This window comes from Epinephelus lanceolatus, chromosome 21 (assembly GCF_041903045.1).
Source record: "Epinephelus lanceolatus isolate andai-2023 chromosome 21, ASM4190304v1, whole genome shotgun sequence".
Lineage (NCBI taxonomy): Eukaryota > Metazoa > Chordata > Actinopteri > Perciformes > Serranidae > Epinephelus > Epinephelus lanceolatus.
In genome coordinates this window covers 21,593,261-21,616,558 of record NC_135754.1, presented here as the reverse complement: position 1 = coordinate 21,616,558, position 23,298 = coordinate 21,593,261, and the positions used below count along the sequence as shown (strand labels likewise).

General features: G+C 40.2%; 1 protein-coding gene across 1 annotated transcript in view; it reads left to right on the top strand.

Annotated features, from left to right (window-relative positions):
- The window catches only part of atrnl1b (attractin-like 1b), a 114,877-nt gene extending 92,043 nt beyond the window's left edge, over nucleotides 1-22,834 (top strand). The window contains exons 27-29 of the mRNA XM_033611297.2: nucleotides 8,605-8,712; nucleotides 20,069-20,183; nucleotides 21,775-22,834. Of these exons, the coding sequence (XP_033467188.1) occupies nucleotides 8,605-8,712; nucleotides 20,069-20,183; nucleotides 21,775-21,899 (348 nt within the window). The 3' untranslated portion in view covers nucleotides 21,900-22,834. The remainder of the gene's footprint in view (nucleotides 1-8,604; nucleotides 8,713-20,068; nucleotides 20,184-21,774) is intronic.
- The last annotated feature ends 464 nt before the right edge of the window (nucleotides 22,835-23,298 follow it).

Genomic DNA, 23,298 nt, shown 5'->3' with positions numbered 1-23,298 from the left:
GACGTAGGATTTGAATGTAGCCTCCACTCACATCCACACTGATAAATGCCGAGCTTTGCGTGGAAAAGAGGTAACACTGGACATTTCCACAAGTGGTGTTGTGTCGTGTCTCTGTCTGGGATGCAGAATAATATCAGCACGTCATCAGTATCGGCCGAAATTGGCTTTAAAATAAACTGTTGAAATGGGCCTGCACGATTTATCTTATTTTGCGCAATGCATACATTTTACAGACATTGAAAAGTTTTACATTTCATGTCTCCATCTGCTGGTGGGCCACCACGGTAAGAGTATGCATATATAGATATATTGATATCAGTATCGGTTATCAATCAAATGAGTTGTTACATATCAGTATATTGGATGTCGGCAAAAAATCCAATATAGTAGTAGAGTGGCACAGTCACTCTACTTCGCATCCACGGGATAATGTCCAGGGATAATTTCTAAAATCACATGAGGTCTCCCAGTTAACCTAGTCCTATGTGAATATGGCCCTAGTCTTGTTTTCTGTAGAAGACATGTTTCTATAGTCTGGCAGCATGAGCCTCAACTTAAAAACGATCACTGGAAACAACATAAGACAACTCAATCATCTAATTGGCTACATGGTGGCACTGGCAAAACTTAAAGCAACACATTTCCAACCCCATAATCCTCACATGTCCCTCTGCAGGCTCAGTGTAGTCTCACGTTCTGCTCTCCTCTTGAAGAGCTCAATCAGCAGTCATTGATTGCTATAATAAGATTATCCTACTCTTAAGCCCCTGGTCACCTTGATTGTCCCTTGTTCAGTTTAAAGTTTGCACTCTAATAATTTCCTCTAAAGTTACAGATGATTGAGCGTACCTGTGATTAGGGGTTCAGCTCAGGAGGTAGTTTACCCTTGGAAGCTGAGAAGCTGTCCCGCTAATGAGTTGAAACAGAATCGTAGAAATACAGCAAGGTAACATTTAATGAATATTTTATGTTAGAATTTAACCTTGTTACTTGTGTTATTACAGCAATAATACTAGATTTTCTAATGAGTTCTTGGTACTTGAGCCTACACGAAACCACTCAACCTCACCGACATCATATCAGTGTGGTACGCAGTGGCAGTCTACGAGACAGGATATCTTCATTTAGCAATCCTTGCTCCGTTAATCCCAGCGTGTGAGTATATTGTGAAATCTTTTTATTTTCTATTTTATTGTGTTTTTATTTCATTTTCTTATTCTGCAGGGCAGCACTCACGGGCACAGCCAGTGATCTTTGAAAAGGACAAAGTGACCTGCTTAGGTGTAGAATATGCTCAGAGGCGGGATGACACTTACCCTTTCATAGAATCCGATGAAGGGAACAAAATGCTGCATTCACAGGACAGATAATTCATGCACCCACTTGCCAAATTAATCAGGTTGCATAGCAGTGCATTGCATGCCCACCCTTATCACAAGTGTGAATGGCTCCAGCTCTTATCCTCGACGAAATCAGTCTGTCATTGCACAAACGTTACTCAGGTTTTGCAGAGTTCAGTTCTGCCTTCTGTCATTAACTTAGCATTCATTTCTAGAATCTCTCTGATATTGCACCGGCCCTTTGATTGTGCCGGACACAAAGCAAAGCGCGACTACTCCCTGACTTTGACTCTGCTCTCCTCTTCTGCTTTGTTGCTTTAAATGAATTCTGCAACATGATAAATAACATTACTGCTATCTGACATTTAGGATGAATGTTGTTGGATTTGAAGCTCTTGTGTTGGAAACCATAATAAGCCGTGAGCTGTTTTCTTGTTTTGCAACAACCCTGCCGGGCCCTCCATCCTGCTTTTATCTTTTCGAAAAGGGCAAAATTTCTCATTTTGACCTGCGGTGGCCCAGCAGCTCAAATCTATTGCTTTGGTGTTGCAGGTTTTGATGTTTAATAGTAGAGATGTACAACAATCCAACACGGGGCCCCTCAGATTTAAAGTTTAAAATCAGAGCCAGAAGAAGAAAAATCAATCAGGTGATCAATCTCAATTTCATATGGCTGTTGTTGTTTTTTTCTTTCAGCTTTACCTCCCCCGGGGAATGTTTTCAGAGTGATTCAACAAAACAGTTCTTACACCGACCTGACCTCAACTTTCCTCTCACTCACTCCATATCAGTGAGTCTGTACAACTAGTCTGTAAAGGAATGATTAAATGTTCAAAATGCTTCAAAATGGGCTGCATCTACACAAATAATGCATTATTTATGATACACAAAACAAATATAAAACACACCTTATTTCTCATGTTTGTAGCTTTTACTTGATACACATTAGAGAGACTGTGCATTATTTTTATCATCATTATTAAACTTGTTATAAAACAATATATACTATACTTATATGGCTTTTCATGTGACACAAACCTACAGTAAACACTTATTCTTTACACTTTTGAACATTACATAAAAATAAGGCCCTGCTCTATCGCTCTAAAAAATGCACAAGTGAGCACAATGTAAAAAAAGGGGGGGTATGTGAAGACTTGCATTTCATATGCCTTGTGTAAAATTGCCTTGTGTGGATTGGCAAATAAAGCATCTGTCTTAAATTGGGAGACATAGTAGGCTCCTATAACATTGTATCATAGTTATAATAGTAATGATAAACTTAATTTATAAAGCACTTTTCAAAACAGTTACAAAATGCTTTACATGTTAATAATAAAACAGACAAGACATGTAAATAACAACTGATAAAAACCCTTTAGTGTATGAAAACTGAGGCAATAAAAGACAGTTTGAATTAACTTAAAACTCAAGTAAAATCAGGAAAGGCTCTCCAATAAAAGTATGTTTTAAGAAGGGACTTAAAAGAGATCCTTCCTTGGGCAGACTGTTTCAGAGCCTCGGGGCCCTGACAGCAAACGCTCTGTCCGCTTAAGTTTTCAGCTGGGCCTCTGGAACAGACAAAAGTGGATTGCCCCCTCTGGGTAGGGAGTGAGTTAGTACCCTAAGCAAGGGAGATCAAGTATCTTGAGGTTTTCATGAGTGAGGGTAGAATGGAGCGTGAGGTGGATCAGCTGTTTGGTGGTTAGGTGCAGCTTCTGCAGTGATGTGAACAAGCAGACCATCATGGTGAAGAGGGAGCTGAGCCAGAAGGCGAAGCTTTCGATTTAGTGGTCCATCTACGTCCCAACCCTCACCTATGGTCATGAGCTCTGGGTAGTGACCGAAAGAATCAAATTGTGGATACAAGCAGCTGAAATGAGTTTCCTTCGTGGGGTGGCTGGGCTCAGCCTTGGAGATAGGGTAAGGAGTTGGACATCTGGAGGGAGCTCGGAGTAGAGCCGCTGCTCCTTTGAATCGAAAGGGGTCAGTTGAGGGGGTTCGGGCATCTGATCAGGATGCCTCCTGGGCCCCTCCCATTAGAGGTGTTCTGATCACGTCCCACTGGTAGGAGGCCCCGGGACAGACCCAGAACGCGCCGGAGGGATTACATATCTAGTGTGATCTGGGAACGCCTTGGGGTTCCCCAGGAGGAGCTGGAAAGCCTTGCTGGGGAGAGGGACGTCCTGCTGCCCCCGCAACCTGACTTTAGATAAGCAGTTGAAAATGGATGGATGGATGCCTAGTTTGACAGATTGGTCTGAGTTTGGTCGTAGTATGAGAGAACAAGAGAGACAGGCAGGCATATGAAGTGCAGACGTACAATCTTTAGTTCGAGCAGCAGCCCTTAGAGCAAGTGAAATTTTGGCTGGCAAATGAGCAGGAAGATCTGGATGCTGGTAAGATAGAGGGGAGTTACCACAGTTAATTTACACACATGTCCAACATCCACATTGTTATGACATAAAGCTAGTTGAAAATCACCAAAGCGTCCTTTTATTGGAACCTTTCATAGCACTCAAGGTCACCTCACATCCCATAAAGCCAGTAATAAAACATACAATAACAGAGCATAGATCAGCAACACGTTCAAATCAGTATAAAAAAGATGCAGCTGTTGCAGTTCGAGTGAGTAAGCTGGCTTCAAACAGGTTAGAGTGCATGTGTTTAAAGGATTTATTAAATATCCTCTAGATTTGGGAACATGTTGTTTTGATTTGTTGTTCTCTTAGCCTCTGTGAGGTCTTTGTTTAATTTAATCTCTATAAAAAGCCACAGATGATTGAGGCTCCGGTTGGAAGAACTGCCTGTGCGAGTACTAGTAATGAGTCTCTGTTTGATCTCCAATATCAAATCAAGGTTTTTGACATATTAATTGAACACCGCCATTTCCATCAATTTTTGTTTTCCTGTGTACACCCTCAACAGAACTACAACAATTTGAGAGAATGAATACAGAGCTCCGACATACTCTTCTTTTTTTAAACCTGTCATATAGATGGAGTCGTTGATTCCCCTAATTGAAAGCGTCTTCAACAGAATTGTTTTTTCCATTTGTTTGCTGGTACAATGCTATCAGCCTCTCCAGACCTCATCTGAATTTTGCCAATTAATAGCCAGACTAATGAATACTTAATTAAATTCAGAGTGAGTGAGGGTGGGGGGTCTGGACACAAGAATATCAGGGTTCATTATATACCAAGGACAAATTTCTATTCAGGATTGAGACCACCAGAAAACTGAATGTTCTCATACAGTGGACCCAGACAGACACAGTTTTATGAGAGGGATGATGTAAGATAATTGAAAAGGGCTTAAAGGACAACTTCTGTATTTTTCAACCTGGGCTCTATTTCCCCATGTGTATGTGTGCGTATGATTCATGGGTACCACTCCTTCTAAAATTGGTTCAGTATTGAGCCGCGAAACGAGCTAAAACGGTAATGGGGGCAAATGCGTCCCGTATAAAAGTGCTTTTTTTGGCCACTGACCGGTTCAGATCGCCAGTGTTATCTCTGTAAATAGCATATGGTAGCGGCCCTGGGGCAGTGGTGAGTGTGAATGAGTGGAGTCAGCTGTCAGTCAGTGTTGGAGCAGAAAGGTGGAAGTTGTCCCCGCTCGGTATTGTAAATGAGTATGTGTGTGTGAAGTGTGTGTTTTTTCGCCACTGACCAGTTCAGATCGCCAGTGCTATCTCTGTAAATAGCATGCTAACTTAGCCTTTCCCTTACCTCAGGGCTGTGTGATGTCACGAGCTCTGCTCCACTGTGTCTGTAGCTCTCTCTACTCGTGGGACAGCCGTTTTCTTGAGGAAGAGGTGTTTCGGGATTGGATGTCTTCTCTTCTTCGGCTGGCAGTAGTCATCTTGGGAGAAGTGAGCACTGCAGACCCGATGGTCTGCAAGGCGCAGTGTCTGGACAGGAGTGTTAGCATCCATTTGTAGCACAACTAGCCACAGCTTCAGCATCTCACCGTCCGACAAAGGCAGCCTATGAAAGCTGTACAGGGTGTTGCGTGACATCCTGTTCTTGCGTTCGGGAAAAAGGCCCGTTTATTTGAGCACTCCAAAAACTCCGGTAACACTCCAGAGGGTAGCACGTAAAAGACTCCGTCCTCTGACTCTTCTAGTGTAACACACACTTCACACACACACATACTCATTTACATTACCAAGCGGGGACAACTTCCGCCTCTCTGCTCCAACACTGACTGACAGCTGACTCCACTCATTCACACTCACCACTGCCCCAGGGCTGCTACCATATGCTATTTACAGAGATAGCACTGGCGATCTGAACCGGTCAGTGGCGAAAAAAAGCACTTTTATACGGGACGCATTTGCCCCCATTACCGTTTTAGCTCGTTTCGCGGCTCAATACTGAACCAATTTTAGAACGAGTGGTACCCATGAATCATACGCACACATACACATGGGGAAATAGAGCCCAGGTTGAAAAATACCAAAGTTGTCCTTTAAACAGTCTAGTGTACTTGAGAAATCAGAGATTTTCTTCTTCTGTTAAAGGGGGTTCGAATCCCAGGGTGGGGGGCCGAGTTTGTATGTTCTCCCTGTGTCAGTGTGGGTTTTCTCTGGGTACTCAAGCTTCCTCCCACAGGCCAAAGACATGCAGGTTAATTGGTGACTCTAAATTGTCCATAGGTGTGAATGTGAGTGTGAATGGTTGTCTGTCTGTATGTGTCAGCCCTGTGATAGTCTGGTGACCTGTCCAGGGTGTACCCTGCCTCTCACCCAATGTCAGCTGGGATAGACTCCAGCCCCCCTGTGACCCCAAACAGAAGCAGTCACAGAAAATGAATGAATGAATGTTTCCTGGGTAATTGACCGTTCATGTGGCCGAACGCCTGTAGTTACTGTTGCCTCTCAAGCTTCCCATTCTCACATGGTGCACATGCAGTTTACAACTGTGGCAGATTCACCACATGATATCCTTAGTCATTTTTTAAACAGTGGCTCCTTGAATTTAGATACCAATAGATAAAAGCAGGCTACTTATTCATAGCTGATCACCATCAGCTGAAATGAAAACGGTCATTTGTATAAGCTGTTGCTAGCTAGGTTCTCAAGCTATCATTAGCTCCAAGCGAATTAAAAACACTGTCTCTGGCTGTCGTCTTAACGTCACCATCGGACAAATTTTAAAACGAGACAGGCGTGTACAGGCTGGAGTTGTCGCCAGCGCAAGTGAAAGCCAACTCCAAGTTTGTTCGCTTAGCATTTTGCCTTGCAGTATTTGCATTTTTCTGCGCTGTGTCCAAAACTTTTGTAGCATCCTCTTGGATGTGTACTGCTTACAGTCTGGCACCTGGTTGCTACCTTTTTATAAAGTACCAACCTCACCTGCTCACAGTGCCCTGAAATATCTCAAACACAGCAAAAATGAAGAAAATAAGAAAGTAGAAAATATACTTTATTAATCCCTGAGGGGAAATACATTTTTTTCATACACACACAAGCCTGAAATACACACACATGCACAAACAGGACCTATACATGCATTAAATACAGAGATGTCAGAGCAAGCGGGTTTTCTTGGACAAGCATTCCAAGCAGTTGGGGGTTCAGTGCCTTGCTCAAGGGAACCTCAGCAGTGCCCAGGAGGAGAACTGGTGCCTCTCCAGCTAACAGTCCATGCTCCATACTTGGTGCATACAGCTACTTGAACCGGCGACCCTCTGGTTCTCAAGCCAAGTCCCTATGAATTGAGCTGAGACATAGGCAGAGGACAGAATCAGAGAGCGATTATTTCTGTATGAGACTATCCATTGTTCTTAAGGGAAATCCTCTATAGTATACCTTTAAATATGCACATTATATACATGACGCATGATATTGTGCTAAAGGCCGATGCTCAAGCTAACAGTTCCCAGGCAAAAAGTCAGCATCCTCACCATATCCTGTGTAAAAGACAGGGAAATAATGCCATTATTTGTATTGTAGTGTCGAGGTAGTTAGTCCTGATATCACAAGAATGATGACGAAAATGTAAAATGTAGTTAGCTAATGAAATGCTCCTTGACCTTGAAAGTGAAAGTGGGTTACTACTTAAACTTAAAGGAGTAAACTAGTTAGCCAGACATGTTAAACATGGTTTATATAATTCCTTATACTTTTGTTCTTGTGTCTTTGGATTTGGAAAAGCTAAAACAAAATACACTTCTCTCTGAACTCATTAAATTATGGATATCATTCTTACTATAGCTGCATGCACACCACCTCTACATGTGGAGGAATCCTAACTTGACACGCTTGTCTTGTTTAGTTACTATTCCTAGGCTGTGGTTGAGCAATTACATTTGTGTGTACCATTTCTATGTTCATTAGATTGAAACTCCCCCAGAGACACCAAGTGTTTGATGTTACAGATCCCAAAACATCCATTTAATTGCACTATATAACGTGTATATAAAGTATTGCTTTTGTATGTTTGTGCACACGTAGAGCCATATTTATTGAACTTCAGAGCAGTGCAGAGGAAGGGCAGGTCATGGGGCCGATCATCACAACCGCCTGATGTGCTTAGTAATCTGAAGTACAATTAGATCCTAATGCAGCACACTTAAGCTCATCACAAATCCAATACCAATCAGTGATGTCCTTGGCGCTAAAATGGCGGCCTGTTTAGATATTGATCAGACACTGCGTTGCTGATGAAAGTATGGCGCTAGTTGTTTTACAATATTGATTAGTGGGGGAACAAGAGAGGCTATTTTCTGTTCAGTCTGTGCTACAGAAATAGTGTCACTCCTGGGCAGAAACCTAAACACGCCACAGAGAATTGTTTGTATGTTTCTCTGTGATGGTGTGCTGTATGTGGAAAATGAATTACTGTGCATATAATGTTGCTGGCTGCTTGATCAGTATTAACAGTTTTCATTTTGTCCGTTTTAATATGAAATGAATTTGTCTGTTACTATTTGTGTTATTTGTAGTGGTGGGACACAAAATAATTCTAAATAATAATAATCTAAAAACAGTGATAGCTTTAGATAATGAGGACTTCTTGTAAGTTTTTCATTATGAAGGGCTGAAATTAAAAATGTGTTTCTTGTCCTTTCAGCTTCGTTAAAAATGCAACATGTTTGAGGGGTTTTATATTAATGATGTATATTACATGTAAATAATTTAGTGCTGTATATGTATTCATATATTTCATTGTAACATATGTCTCACTCCTCTCTATATGTGTCTGTTGTTTGATTAGATTAAATTCTTCATTTAGCTCATCTGTGTTTCATTTTACAGCAACTAATGAGAGAGCGTCAGCAGATGGCCAGTCGTCCGTTTGCCTCAGTTGCGGTTGCGCTGGATGCCAGGGGAGACGAAACAGAACTGTTGCAGCCTGTGGTTGAAGTGAGTCCTGAATGCTTGTTTACTCACACACACACACACACACACACACACACATTATTATCACATGTATGCCAATACACAATGTGCAATGAAAGGGAGTTGCGATGTGAGTACAACTGTATTCTTGTAACATCTTGCAAGAATATTTAATACCAAACGCTGACACTGAAACCTTATGTCTACCCTACATAAGACGACTTTGAAAATACATTTTTAAGACTAAAGTTTGACACCCTCCAATACATCTTCAATTTTAGAAACATTAGGCCCAAAAGTCATTTAATAGTCTTAGATTTTAATTTGTGAGGTCCACAAACATTTATATTCATCTTTCAATTTATTTTTGTCAAATTATTTAAGCTCTTCTACATGAAAGTCCACATTTTTGACAATACAAATCTTTAAACCTACCAGTGAATCTCGTCTTTTTACGTTATACTGTTGGCAAATGCTAACTCATTTTAATGACTATATTCCTACATAAAACCTACCTCTGGACAGGACTACATATATACTACTTGCCTTTATACTCACCTGCAATGCTTGAATTAGAAAAACTGTGATAACTCTAGACCCCCTGCGAGATTCTTTTTGAGATCATTTTGTAAATATTACGCCAAACCACCTTTTAATAAATATGATGAAATATGTCTGCAAAAACATGCAACTCTAGAAACACAAGATAAAAGGCGTCATTATATTTTTATTTTTTATTTTTTTTTCTAACCAAAGCTTGTGTGTTTCTTTTAAACATGTCCGAATAAACATTATTCTATGTGTCAATAGTATTCTTGTCAATTCGGCATCAATATAATCATAAGGATAAACTGTATTTGCGTACAAACTTTGTTTAGCTCCGCCATTTCAGTGGAAGGAGACAGTGGAAATAAGAGGCAAACCATTTCAATAATTAAGATTCCTCACTAAAACATGTCCTGGTTGGTGGATCACATAACGCCGAATTTAACACCGATTCTTGTTCACTCGGCAACTCCACTAGTTTGTCCTCCTTTTCCACAGCCCAAGAGAACCGAGACTTGTTCACGTTCTTGCACCTCCCTAGAATCCCCTCCATGTTTACTGTCTACCCGGTTCATTGCTTCATGTTTGGTGCTTGGGAGAGCGCAGCTTTTGGTCGTTGACAATGTTCACGTCATTGAACTTGAGCATTTGAATGTGTCAAGACTAAAAACGTACAATAATTTTAAACCTGTTTGATTTTGTGAGAACATCAAAACGAGAGAGAGACTTGCATAAAATTGATTTAATTTATTTTATTATTTTTTTTGTGTGTGTATGAAACAAGATCTGAAGACAGAGCCAGTGTCACTCATGTTGAAACTATGGAAAATTTTAAATACCTTGGTAGAGTTCTGCACTCCCATGTGAGCTTCTCTGGAAATACTGAGTATATTTCCAAGAGATGCTCACAGCAACTTTATCTTCTTAAACAACTCGGTGACCTCGGTGTTAGTCAGCAAATTTTAGAATTAGTGTACAAAACTATGGCTGAGAGTGTTTTAACATTTCACCTCCCTGCCTGGTACGCTCGCCTTACCTGTACATTCATTGAAACTATGGCAAGTAAAATAGTTGGCCAGCCACAAAAGCCCTTGAACCAACTCTTTACAGACAGGACGAGGAGGAAAGCAAGGAGTATCTTGGCCGATGGCTCCCACCCTCTGTTTAGCCAGTTTGAGCTCTTGAGCTGCGGGAGGCGCTGTAGAGTCCCTCTGGCAACTAAAAATGTATTTAAAAAGTCCTTCATACCAAGTGCCGTCAGTATCCTCAACTCACCAACGTGACTGATGAGTTTTAAACCACAGACAGACAATGAGCTGATTTAATGTGTCTGCTGTCTAATTTGTCTGCTTATGTTTGGCTCAGACTGAGTGTTATGACCACCTTACACCAAAAGGTCGAGATCACGGGAGCTTGCACCAACTTAAGTAAAAATCTCATAATTTTATTCTGACATTGGAAATTTGTATGCACCTGGGAAATTGCTTGGGAAGTTTTTTGGTGTGAGGCCAGCATTAGTTTTCTTTTACTTTGTCTATTATGATGTCCCCAAATTCCACCATCCCATCTTTTCACTTAGACGAAACTGGAGTCCTGACAAGCACCCAAACGTTTGACCACGGAACCCCTATTTTGTCAACATTGCACAGGCATCTCATACAATCAATCTGAGGTTCATAACAGCCTCTCTTCAGTAGTTTTGTAGTGCCACATAATTGGACCTTATTGTGATGTATTCAACCAGCTCATGCCCTCCTCTCCACAATATGTCAGCCTTTTATCCGCTCCCCACATCAATAAGAAATCTCCAGGTGATGGTCCTTTCTTCCCGTGTCCCTCTTCTTTATATGAATTGTCCTCTGCAATCAGGGCTATGGACTTGCTGACATCTTTCGATTGACGTTTTTTTTTTTTTTTTTAAAAGACATCTTTTATGTGAAGTGATGTCATGATGCCAATTTTTCTTAAAAGACTTGTATAGATTTTTCAAAGTTTTCCAGAAAGATTTTATGGTTGTTTTAATCTTCGGCTATTACTTTGAAAAGCATCAGTGCTCTGATGTTGAAATGATGACATCAGGACATTTTATTATAGCTCTTTGTCCTGCAGTGTGCATGTTTTCGTGTAGCCTAATTTATCCTCCCGGGTTGTTTACTGGGACCATGCTGCATTTTGATTTTGCACTCAAATCTTTATTAATTTGTCATGAAACACTGCATACTTGCGTGTTTTTGCACATCTGAAATGTTTTGTCCGGTTGCTGCTGTGCCTCTTTATTCCTGTGATGTGACTACCTCCCATACAGAGAGAGAATAGAGAAGGAATCTGGCGCTAAGCACAGTCTAGAGCTCTGTGACACTGGGATAAAAGCATAGCTCGGAGCAATATGGGGAGCTATATTCTCAAATTGACATCGGAAGACCAACAGTGTTTCCTCAGCCAGAGCCACCTCTGTGTCACCTGCCGCTGAGAGAAATAAAATCACTGTGGCAACCGGGAGAGAGGCACTACATTAGCTATTAATGTCTAATACTGAGTGGTACTCACTGTGCATTATGGTGTTGTGAAGGGCAATGTAAAGAGCAAAAGAGGAGAAAAACAAATGCTTCTTACCTCTCTGAGTGCACTTTTTTAGCTGCAATTTAAAGCAGTAAGGTACAGTCTGAGTCTGAATGGTTGTGGGGACCGCTGATTTAGGTAAAATGTTAATTACATACTTGTCAGTGGTACGTGTGTGTCAATCTGTTATTTGATAATTTATTCCAGTAGTGTTGCTCCAGTTTCTGCACAAACTCCAAATGCAGTGTTCTTGTTATAAGGCGCATTAAGGCAGAGACTTTGCATCCACTGGAGAATATTGCTGTAAACAATATCCCAAGCTGTCTGGGAAATGATAACTGGGAAAAAACATTCTTCAGTCTTCTGTTTCTTGACCCTTTCAAGATGCAGAATGAACCTACGAATGCTTGACTTTCAGTTTCACTTAGATGTCCGTGCAGCTTTTAAGGAAGTTACTATAAAAGTTTTAGTATGGAAAATACCTGAGAAACCTGATTGACATGCCTGTGTCCTAAATTTATTTCAATGAGGTTTGTATACTGCTTTGTATACGCACCCAAAGCATAAATTCAGCATGCAAGTGGACAAGCAAGAACCTTTCTTGTCCATTTTGTTGCCTAAATGTATATTAAAAACATCTTTTGGTGATTCTAATTCACCAATAAGCGCTATATTAAAGAATACTTCACCCCCCAAAATGGTGTTTATCAGTAACTCACCACATGTTACATGAATACAGAAAGAAAATCTGTCTATTCCACATGCCACCAATGTGAACGAAGAATCCAAAAAAACAGGACGATTCTTGATGGATTGAAGTCATAGGGCTCTGTGTTTAACAGCAGCAAAACTATATCAAAACATCTGTTCACACATTCTCATACAGCTTGTGCAGTATAATCCAAGAATCATTTATCCAGTCATGTGCTCAGTACTTCCCAAAAGCACAGCTTTCTCTGATGGGGAACTGAACTAAAGGTGAAACCTATCTATGCTCTCTTCAAAGCCGGACTCCATTGTAAAAACCAGTGATTTTACCTCGCTGAACTGGTGAGCTGCTGGTCTACCACTGCCTTGAACAGTTGGTTTGTGTCATTGTGTGACTCCAGTGCATCAATAAGTTTCACTTTCAGTTCAGTTCCCTATCACAAACAGCTGTCTGTTTTGGAAGTACTGAGCATACAACTGGATAAATTAGAGTTCTTCGTTCAGCTAGGAGGCTTGCAGAAAAAAAAGTTTTTCTAGAATTGAATGTAAATGGGATGACTAATTAACACACAAATGCTCATTTGGGAGGGGTAACGTATTCCTTTAAGTATTGCTTGGTTAATTACATACATGCCAGATTTCCCATTAATTCTAGTGGCGTAGAAATGGTCTCAAATGACATTCAACGATGCGTGACACCAGCGTTACTGTAGGCTAAGTGTTAATTCCGAATGTGAAGAAGCCAAATAGAACATGAATATCTTATATACACTGAAAGGTCATAAAGCATACCTTGAAGGGAAACAAAAGCAAAACACACATTTCTCTGTGTTTTTCAGAGGCCGTGCAGTTGCTGTAGCAATTGTGGTAGTTTGCTTACTATAATACATTAATGATTTCATTCTATTAAAAGTTCCCAGCTGTTAAAATGATTTGCATTCAGGTGCTACTGTGTGTGTATAACTAATTTGTATATATGGAAGCATAGAGTCCTACTCAGCCATAGCTCATTGTAACCTTTTTGTGAGCTTTGGAAATATGTCAGCATATTGTGGACTAATCTACATGGCTTCAAATGAGCAAATGCATATGTTGGACTGCATACAGCTTCATCACGTGTCTTGGCTCCAGCTGAAGGTGAACCGCATGAAATGAGCCTAATTCTCTTTTATAAAGGTTAATTGGTCAGCATCTGGCACCACTTAGCTATTGGAAATGATTGTTGATGTCAAAGAGGACACCGATGTCACGCTAGCATCACTGATTCCCTATTTGTTTCACCAGCTCTGTTTGTACTACTCAGACCCACTCATTCACTGAGTTAGTGCAGATGTATAGATAAACTTTTGAATATCATAACCACACTAATAGATGATGCAGCTTGCAGAGGAAACAGAAGCTGCACCCACAAAATGCCCCCCCACACCCAGTCCAACACATGAAAACATCTAGGACCCTATTCTACGTTAGTAGCGTCAGCACTCATCTTGCTGGATTAATTAGTGCCAGCACTCCGTCGCAAAAATCTTTGCGGACCCTCCAGCTGGTCTGAGAGAAATTTACAACAGCCTTTGTGTCCATTTCCTCCATTTTCGGTTTCAGTTTAAACCCCCAAAGAGACAGACATTACATTTAGTGACCAAGATGTCAGCAGCTGTTGGTCAGAGAGCCAGTCGGGGCCCAAACAGCGCAGGCCCAGGCCTCGGTGTCACAGATGTCTCTATTCACTGTGGCCGGCATTCAACATATGGAACTGCTAACGGACAGCTAGTATGATGGATGACACCTGTCAGCAGGGGAAAGGAAAGCAGATACATAGTGAGTGTGTGTGCATGTTTATGTTGCTTGGAGGATTCTGAATGACCATAATACAGCTTGATTAATAGTAGAAATGCAGGTTGGATGATATGAAAATGGAGACAGCAATTTTAAAAAGCCTTGATAGAAAAGGGCAACCCTGTGATTGAGACGGATTGAAATGATTTATTAATGTTCTTATTTTCCTCTGCATTTTAGGAATATTTCCGTTATCACAGATTAATTTGAACATTTCACAGAGAAAATGAGAAAGAAGAAAAAAGGTGGTTTAATTTTGCTGTTATTGATGCCTTTCATACAAACAAAAAAGTGTTTGTTATGCTTTGATAGGAAAAACCACCGCATCAATCTGATAGTACTGAGGAAGTTCCAAAAAAATGTACAACAATAAAGTAATGTGGAAATGCACGCTCCAAGAAAGGTCATTATTCTGTCATTTAATTGAAAGACAGCGTTGCAGGAAGGCTTTATTTGCCACTAGTTTACAGACATAATAATACCACCACCAACATTTGTATTTATAATACTAGTGATATTACAACATCCGTTTTGATGTGTAAATTAAGATATATGTTCCGCAAACCTGAGGCGATGGTGGTAATACTGTAAAATGTACAGTCAAAGGTTCAACAGTTAAGTTTGGAGTGGTAGTGCAGACAGGATGTGTAAGCTAAGTGTCCCTTAATGTTATCAGAGCTTATTTATTGGTTATATTTAAAGTGCAACGCAGAGCAGAAACTAGAGTAAAAGCTTTGTACAGTAAAAGCCTATATTCACCAAAGGCATTTATATCATGTGATTAATTCAGACATCAGCATGTGTTGTTTTGGTAATGAATACTTGCACATAAAACACGAATATAATGAGGCAAAAAAGCATTGTAATTTTTTCTCCTAACAAGGCAGATTGTTCTGGTTTTCAGGTTCCATAATCCAGACAGCAAACCTTTTTACTCCTTTTAACCTTGACAGAAGCAGCTAGAAGATACTCCCTCCGTTCTTACCTTTCACAATAAAAGCCCTAGACATATACAGTGCATAATTGTGTATCAGAGGGAGCTCAAATTCACTCATTCATTCAGAGCATTTCTCTAAAAGGAAACCTAATAAAACGACTTATATTAGCTTAGGCCAGTGGTTCTCAACTGGTGGGTCCCAGTCCAAAATTGGGCCGGGGGTCCATTCTGAATGAATCACAAGCAACTAGCAAACATGTCAACTTTGTAAAAAACACACTTTATATTGAAGTACAGTAAAATTCTGTCACAGAGCTTTTAATTTAAAGTTCCATTTCCTGCTGTGGAGTGAGCGACTGAGGGACAGCTACTTGACAGAGACAGAAAACCACCTCAGCATCAACCACAAACACAAGTTTGATGCTAAATATATTAAACTTTGTGGACCTTAAGCTAATGACTTAGGAGAAATCTGGACCCTGTAACTGGACCATTTGGGAACCACTAGCTTGGGCTATACAACATCTTGACTCAGACACTGCTCTGGGTCAACACGATCTTGGCAGTTTTTGCAAATTAATATCATTACCAGTATGAGTAGTTTTGATTTGAAATATTCGCAGCCAAGTATTTCACATCTTTGTGTTGTCTATTTGTAATGCCCCTGCTGTTGAAAAGACTTAGGGAAGTATTTACAGAGGTCATGTGTTTATCCAGTGGCTGGTGCCATGTAGAGCCATTCCTCATGATCTAATTGCACCAGTCACTGGGTATGTAAAGCATAGTATGTGTAAACTGTCCAGGGACTGGTACATGGTGCTGTAGAACAGAGGAAAAGTCAGGAGATAACCAAAACTGGTAGTAGTCATCCTCTGGGGACCATGACTGCGTGTATGAAAATTAATCTCAAACTGTTTAGTAGGTGTTCAGACATTACTGCTTGGACCAAAGTGGTGAACCAACAAACAGATATGGCCAAAAATAGTATTGGACTTGTATTTAAATTAAACATTTCTATTAAATAACCCCACAGATGACCTGGCAATGATTAAATTGTAATGATTAATACAGTATTTCTACATATGCTTTACAGCTGTGCTGCTTCTGTTTTACAAACCTTTGTTGTATTAATTTGTTTAGAACAGCTGCAATATTGTTTCACCCAGTGGTCCATGTAAGTATAGCTTGCAGTGGAATCTGCCTTAATCAAAACGTAGCATAGGGATAAATTAGCTCCCTCGCATGAATTTGACTTATATAGCTATTCATTAGCAGGATCTCTTGGATGGTCATGAAATGGCTGGCAGTTTAATTGCCCTTGTATGTCAGCAGTAGGTCTAATTCAGGGCTCTCGATCATGAACATACCTGAAAAAGATGCATGAGAATACTGTGTTCTGATCACGCTGCCTAATTGGGTTGATAAGAATGCACGTACAGAAAACAATCTGTCGGCCTCTAGCCTGCCTGCAATACCGGAACATGTCCTGTATGTACAGTATTGTTGAATTTTAAGCCTTGTTTGCTTTCATATGGTGCTTATAAAGGTTTTGAGTCATTCAGAGAACTGTATAATGAAAACGTAGGTTAGAGGCAACAAGACTAATGAATGTACCTCAGTCGTCCTTGATCCAGGGTTCCATATAAATGAGTTTTAAAGCCAAGTATACTGTGTTTTAATGAAACATATAATGAAAGGATAGTTTAAAATAAGGCCTTGTAAAGTGTGCGCTCATTAAGTTATACAACCTGATTAAAAATGGTATAAATGTTGGGGCTTTTAGAACAGTTTAACAACTGATTAATGTGTAGAGTTTGTGTCTGTCACATTTAATGTACTGTCTTTTTGTTCTTTGGTTCACCTTTGTCCTGCTCTCCTTTCTCCTCATCTTTCTGTCCCTCTGTATTAGTTCCAGCTGATTAGTAGTACAGGCAAATGGATAATAACCTGGGCCAATGTTGACAGCATTCATAACCTCAGCAAATGATTCAAATTCTGCAAAGAGGTTCCTCTTTTGACAAAGGACAAATCCAGTACCTCTCACAATTAACCTTCAATAGTGTCTTTTAGTCCATCGTTTCAAGACAATTGACAATTCTTATTAGCTCAAAATGTTCTCTGTTTATCCATTGTGTGTTGTAAAATGTTCATCCATACCGTTTGTAATATGAGATTCCTCATGTTGAGGGGTAACTTCTGTATTTTTTAACCTGGACCCTATTTTTCCATGTTTTTGTGTAAAAGGAGGCTTTCACACATGCTCCGGTTGGTTCAGTTCAATCGAACTCAAGTTCATTTGCCCGCTAAGTGCGGTTCGTTTAGGCAGCTGTGAACTCAGCAGTCGCGCTGGGGTGCGCACCAAAACAATTGGAACTGTTGCTCTGGTTTAAACCGGACTAAAATCACCTTTTCAAGAAGGTCTCCGGTCCTGTTCCAACCAAACTCTGGTGCGGTTTGTTTGTGGTGAGAACGTGTTCTGACCTGGATCTGAACCAACTGCAGTCACATGACACATTGTTTGGGTCAAACATGAGCATGTTACAGTCCTGGAGGATTAATAATGTGCACCTCCTCCTGTACTGCCTTAATATGCACATTCAGCACATCCAATGCATCAAAACATTGTTTTCTAGTTGGAGCCGCGCCTCGTTTTCAAACTGTATGGTTTGACTAAAATGAACGATGACAGCAATATAGTCCACGATGACCAGCGCTAAAATCAATCTGCGTAGTTGATCCTCCATTGTGACATTAGAAAGTGTCACATTTATCTTGCAAGTGTACTCTTCTTCAACGTTTGGTTTACTTCCTGGATTTTTCCCGCATGGAAATTCTGACCAATCAAGAGCAGCTTTCTCACACAAGGCATTTTATGCCATCCACTTGTAAATGCTGCCATGAGAACACGAACCAACTCTAGGCAATTATGCAACTTTGTGACAAAATTAGTCCCTGATTTGGACCAAAGGAGACAACTCTAGGTCTGAAAGCACCCTAAGTGACTAACAAGATGAAACATTTTTGAAAGTGGTACAGTATTGAGCAACAGGACTGCAGCCAGCAGCAGCGAAACAGGCAGCGATGTAATCCCTTTGGGCAACTGAGCACCATTAATTCCAAAGGTGCTTGTTATTGCCACTGACCAGCTCAGAGCTGATCCCTAAAGAGATAATTCTTTTTGTAAAATCATTTTTGTTTAACCAGAAACAGCCCCGAAATTGCCATCACCAAACCCACTAGACTCCATTTCAATCAAACCAGAATTGGTGATTGTTGGAGCAGTGGAACAACAAACCAAGATGGCTTTTGTGAGTTTTATTTTGCCTCTGTCGATTAGTATGTTTTATGATGCTGAAATTACTGTTTATTTAAATGGAGTCTGAAAAAGGATCTTACTCTTTAACAAAACGTCTGTCTCTGTAGGGATCCTTTCAAAAATAATAATGTCAGACACTTCGAATAACAATTTAACCCGTCAGTTTTGGGGGATGTAAACTGATGGTGCTCAGTTGCCCAAAGGGATTACATTGCAGCCTGTTTTGCTGCTGCCAGTGCAGCACTCTCGCTCAACACTGGACCGATTTCAAAAATGGTTGTACCAACTAGACACTTAGACACAAATACATGGGGAAATATGGTCTGCATTGGATAAAAATTTACCCTTTAAATGTTTTTTTAACTCCTTCAATACCCTCAGGAAACTAAGAAACATACTGTTGTTGTGAACTGTGGCATTTGAAACGGCATGACTGTATTATTTATACTTAACATACTATTAATATTCAGTATATCGCAGCTTTGAGAGTCAGTGTTCATTCAAAACACACATATAAGCATCATTTTTTGCTGTTTGCAAAGGGTGAAATACACAAATTTCAGTGGAACATGTTAATATAAATTAGCTCATCCCACTCCTGATTCTCTCATGTTTTAATGCATGTGCTTGTGCGTCCCTGTTTTTCGACCATTTTGCCTCGTCTGACTCTCTCATCTCCATTTTAAATTCAGCCAGACACTGAGGGAAAAAAGTCAGTTCTATTCAGACATGTTATTATTCCCCAATTTCTATCCCCTCAGCCAAAACATGCTGTGAAACCCCCTGACATTCATTATCAGGATGACATGTTTTTCACGCTTGAGACAAGCAGTTTTGGCCATTAAGTGAGAGGGTAGGTCATTGTCTCAACACATGGACTGTCTGACAGGGACACACACAAGTGTTTTTTGTTGTGTGACCAATCAAACCATTTGTCTCAGGAGGAGGTTGTCGCGTCTTAAATGTAGCAACTGCAGTAGCCAATATCAGTGACTGTTGCTCGGCTCGTCCCCACAAAAGAAAATTCAACAGGACATTGTAGAAAACAATTATCAAGACTTTCCAAGTGTGACTTTCACATCACTTTGATTTTAGCTCGGTGGGTAAGGAGATCTTGGGTTGTGCATCAGTCAAGTTAATAAAGTACTTTAATCATGAATCTGTCTGTCACACCTTATCACAAATCACCGTTATTGGTGTCGTCTGTCGAGGACACAGGATATAGCTCTTTATAGTTCAATGTTATCACTGTGAAAACCAAATAAATCAGCAACCATATTTCTGTTTTTGGAAATTTTATATCATTTTTTAGTTGATTTAATTGTATTTAATTTCCCTGTATTGTCAGAAAAAAAAACTAAAATTTGTCGTCTGTCTCAGGACGTCAACTGTTTCACATAAATACACATAACCACAAAAATACAAAACAACATTGTGTTTCATATCTGTGTCTTTCTCTCTGTGTCTCTCTTCTCAAGGGCGCACCTAAACCCGTTGCGATGGAGCCGTGTTCAGGAGGGAAAGCTGCTGTGTTGACTGTCCTCATGCGTCTGCCCTCTGGGCCCTCAGACTTACCTCCACCAGGACAGTCAGGTAACACACATAAAAAAACATATCACTGTAGGAGTTTGTTATTCATGTGTGAGGTCAATTATCTTCTCAGAATTCATAAGCAAAAAAAAGGTCACTTCTCTGAAAAAACATTATATACTATATCAGAATTTTATTAGGACTTATTCAAATATAACTGATTTCTGTATTTCCAGATGGTGCACCTGCTTTTAGTGATTCCTTTTAGAGGTGCATTTTTGTATTATTTTCAATGAACATATATTGTCTTTATGTCTATATAGTGAAGTGTGTTGGAACAAAAACAGTGCATTTATGGCATTAACCACACACTTTTTTATTCTGATAAATGTTGATCAGTTTTAGGTTGCACCTGTTCAGTTGACACATTAACTACATTAACTGTTAACCTTTTGCTCAGCCTAGGTTGTGTATATGTATAAATGAAAGGTTCAGAGGCCTTTTTTTTTTAAAGATTGTAAACATGAGTTTTATTTTGTTAGGATTCGAACTCTGTTTTAAACTCATGAAAGGTTTATTGTATGGAAATAAAACCCTTTTGTAACTGACAAAGAGCCTGATACTGTGTAGGAGCAGAGCAGTAAACAACAATATCATCTGCATACAAATGAAAATTTGCATGAGGAACATTTTGACCAATACTGTTTATATAAATTGTAACTATGAGTGGTCCAAGGATTGAACCCTGGGGCACACCCTTTATTACATCACGAGAGCTAGAGGTAACGCCTGGACACACTTTGATCTGCTTTATAAGTAATTTATCAGTTTGTTTTGACAGTGCAATGTTACATGTATTTTACCAGATACTTGTTTGGCATGGTTCAGTGACCCAAGTCTGTTGGCATAAATATTTTGTGTTATTAGCATGAGTAGGACACAACAAGACTCACTGAATTCTATCATTTACTTTACTTGTCACAAAGCAGGTTCATTGTTACAAAGATTTTGCTTCAAAAGTCAAAAAAAGTCATCCTATACACCATCAGAAACACACTGAGACTACATCCACGCCAATGTATTTTAAAACACAAAACTATTGCTATGTTTTTGCCTGGCATCCACACTACTCTGGTGTTTTAGAACTACTAAACCAATGACCTTTGAAAATGCTGCACCCCATTTTAGTTTGAAAACTCTGGGGTTTTGTTTAAAATCCAGTTCAGACCAAAGATTCATGAGACAAAACTGTTTTAGAACGTTGCCAAGAAAAGTTGCAGCAGTGTGTGACTCAGGCCGGCTGATGGTGTCACCTGCAACTCAGCTGGTCAAATCACTGGCAGCTGGTTTTAGAACATAAAGTACCTGTCTCTACAGCCAGTTGGCTTGTAGTGAAGTCTGCTGGTCAAGTAAAAATGACTGCAGACAGCATGTTTGCTTGCTGCAGCAGGTGCTCCGTCCCCACCGAGCCCTCTGTTTCTGTCCTCACATGTGCCGGTAACAGTCGGCTCACTGTATGTCCTCGTGCTGAAATGCTGAAATATTATAGACATACCTGTAATATATGTTTGTTTTTATAACTTGACAAAGCCTTTGGTGGAAATTGCCTATTTTTCCAGCACCCTCATATTTCTCTTGCTCTTTCCTTCTTCAGGTCTCATCGTTGCCAGTGCGCTGATAGACATTTCACAGCAGAAACCAACAGATTTTAAGGACAAGTCCCAGGGTTTAAAGAACCGAAAAGCCCTTCCTCCTGCACACCAAGGCACCTGCGTCTGAGTCTCAACCCGAACCCATCAATCCATTTGGGTCCCTTTTTATACCATCTGACGTCATATTGTTCCAATATGCCGCAGGTCACAATCGAAGGCCTTTCCAGAGACAAGACATGGCTACATGTAGAAGATCACATTTGGCTGCTACCACTCAAGTTTCCACTGAAACTTGCTGAGTCCACAAGAGCACAACCAGCCCTGCTTACCCTTCCTGCCCATTCGCTCTAATCTGCATAGATCAACCTCTGGTCATATGAATCCCACTCTAACCTCTGGAATAACTTTCCTCCACCTTACTGGGCCCAAATCTCATCCCCTTCAGCTTTGGTAGACATCATGGCAAAACTTGTCTATGCTAAAAGGGAACCTGCCTGATCAGTGACATCAGAGACAGATAAATCAGGAGGATCTGCACCTATTGAAGCTTCAGTCGTAAATATTTTGCCACACCTCATTGTCCATTTGCTCAGCATGATGGAAAAGCAAAGGTGTTTGTACATTTGGTCATATCAGACTGATTACTCTCACATTGTGTTGGAAATACAAGAGATGATTTTAAAAAAAATAGCTGGATGACATCCAGCACAAGCTGCCTATGGGTTTTTTTCCTCTTCTTTTTGCTTGCCAACAAGTGGTATTCTATGGTGCTAAAGCATTTAGTTCTTACGCGAAGCATTTGCTGTATGGACTGAAATCATTCTGCCTTTTTCATGGGGGGAAGCTACACACTAGGCCAGGACTTTTTAACACCTCGTGACCACATGACAGTGTTTTGACAACTAGAGTATTTTGACACACCACTTTTGCCAATTACCATTAAAGATCTGTTAAAGCATTTACTGTACATATGTATCATCCACCCAGCTGAAGCTAAAGTCTGTATTTTCTGTGGAGTACATATACGAAATGCTGCAGAGACATGAGACTGCAATCACTACCAGTGGCATGTGGGTGCAAAACCGGAGGCGGCACGGACAAACCATCACTCATCAAACTAAAGCATGGGAAAACTCCAAAACTTAAGAACAGTTATATGCATTTTTTTTTATTAGCGAACTGGAAGTTTTATTTGTTAGAAGATTAGTTTTCTCAGTGTGCTCACTCAAAGAAGTTGAATGATGCAGAGAAACACTGAAGGTCTGATCGATTGTTTACTGTAGTTTGTCATTGTGTCATTTTGCTGTGCAACTTGGACATTTAGGTTTTTGAACTTGCCCTTGGATTGGTGTGGTGGGTGGATGCCATTTCTGAGAAAGACGTCTGCTTAATAAAATTAGACCAGGGACATCATGCTCCTCTGGCTGTTTACTAGTTTGTTTTGTAAAGTTTTTTTAAGAGCCCTCTGACGCTACGACTTTATTTCCATCTTTGAGTACAAGGAGTTATGTTACCTTTTTATAATG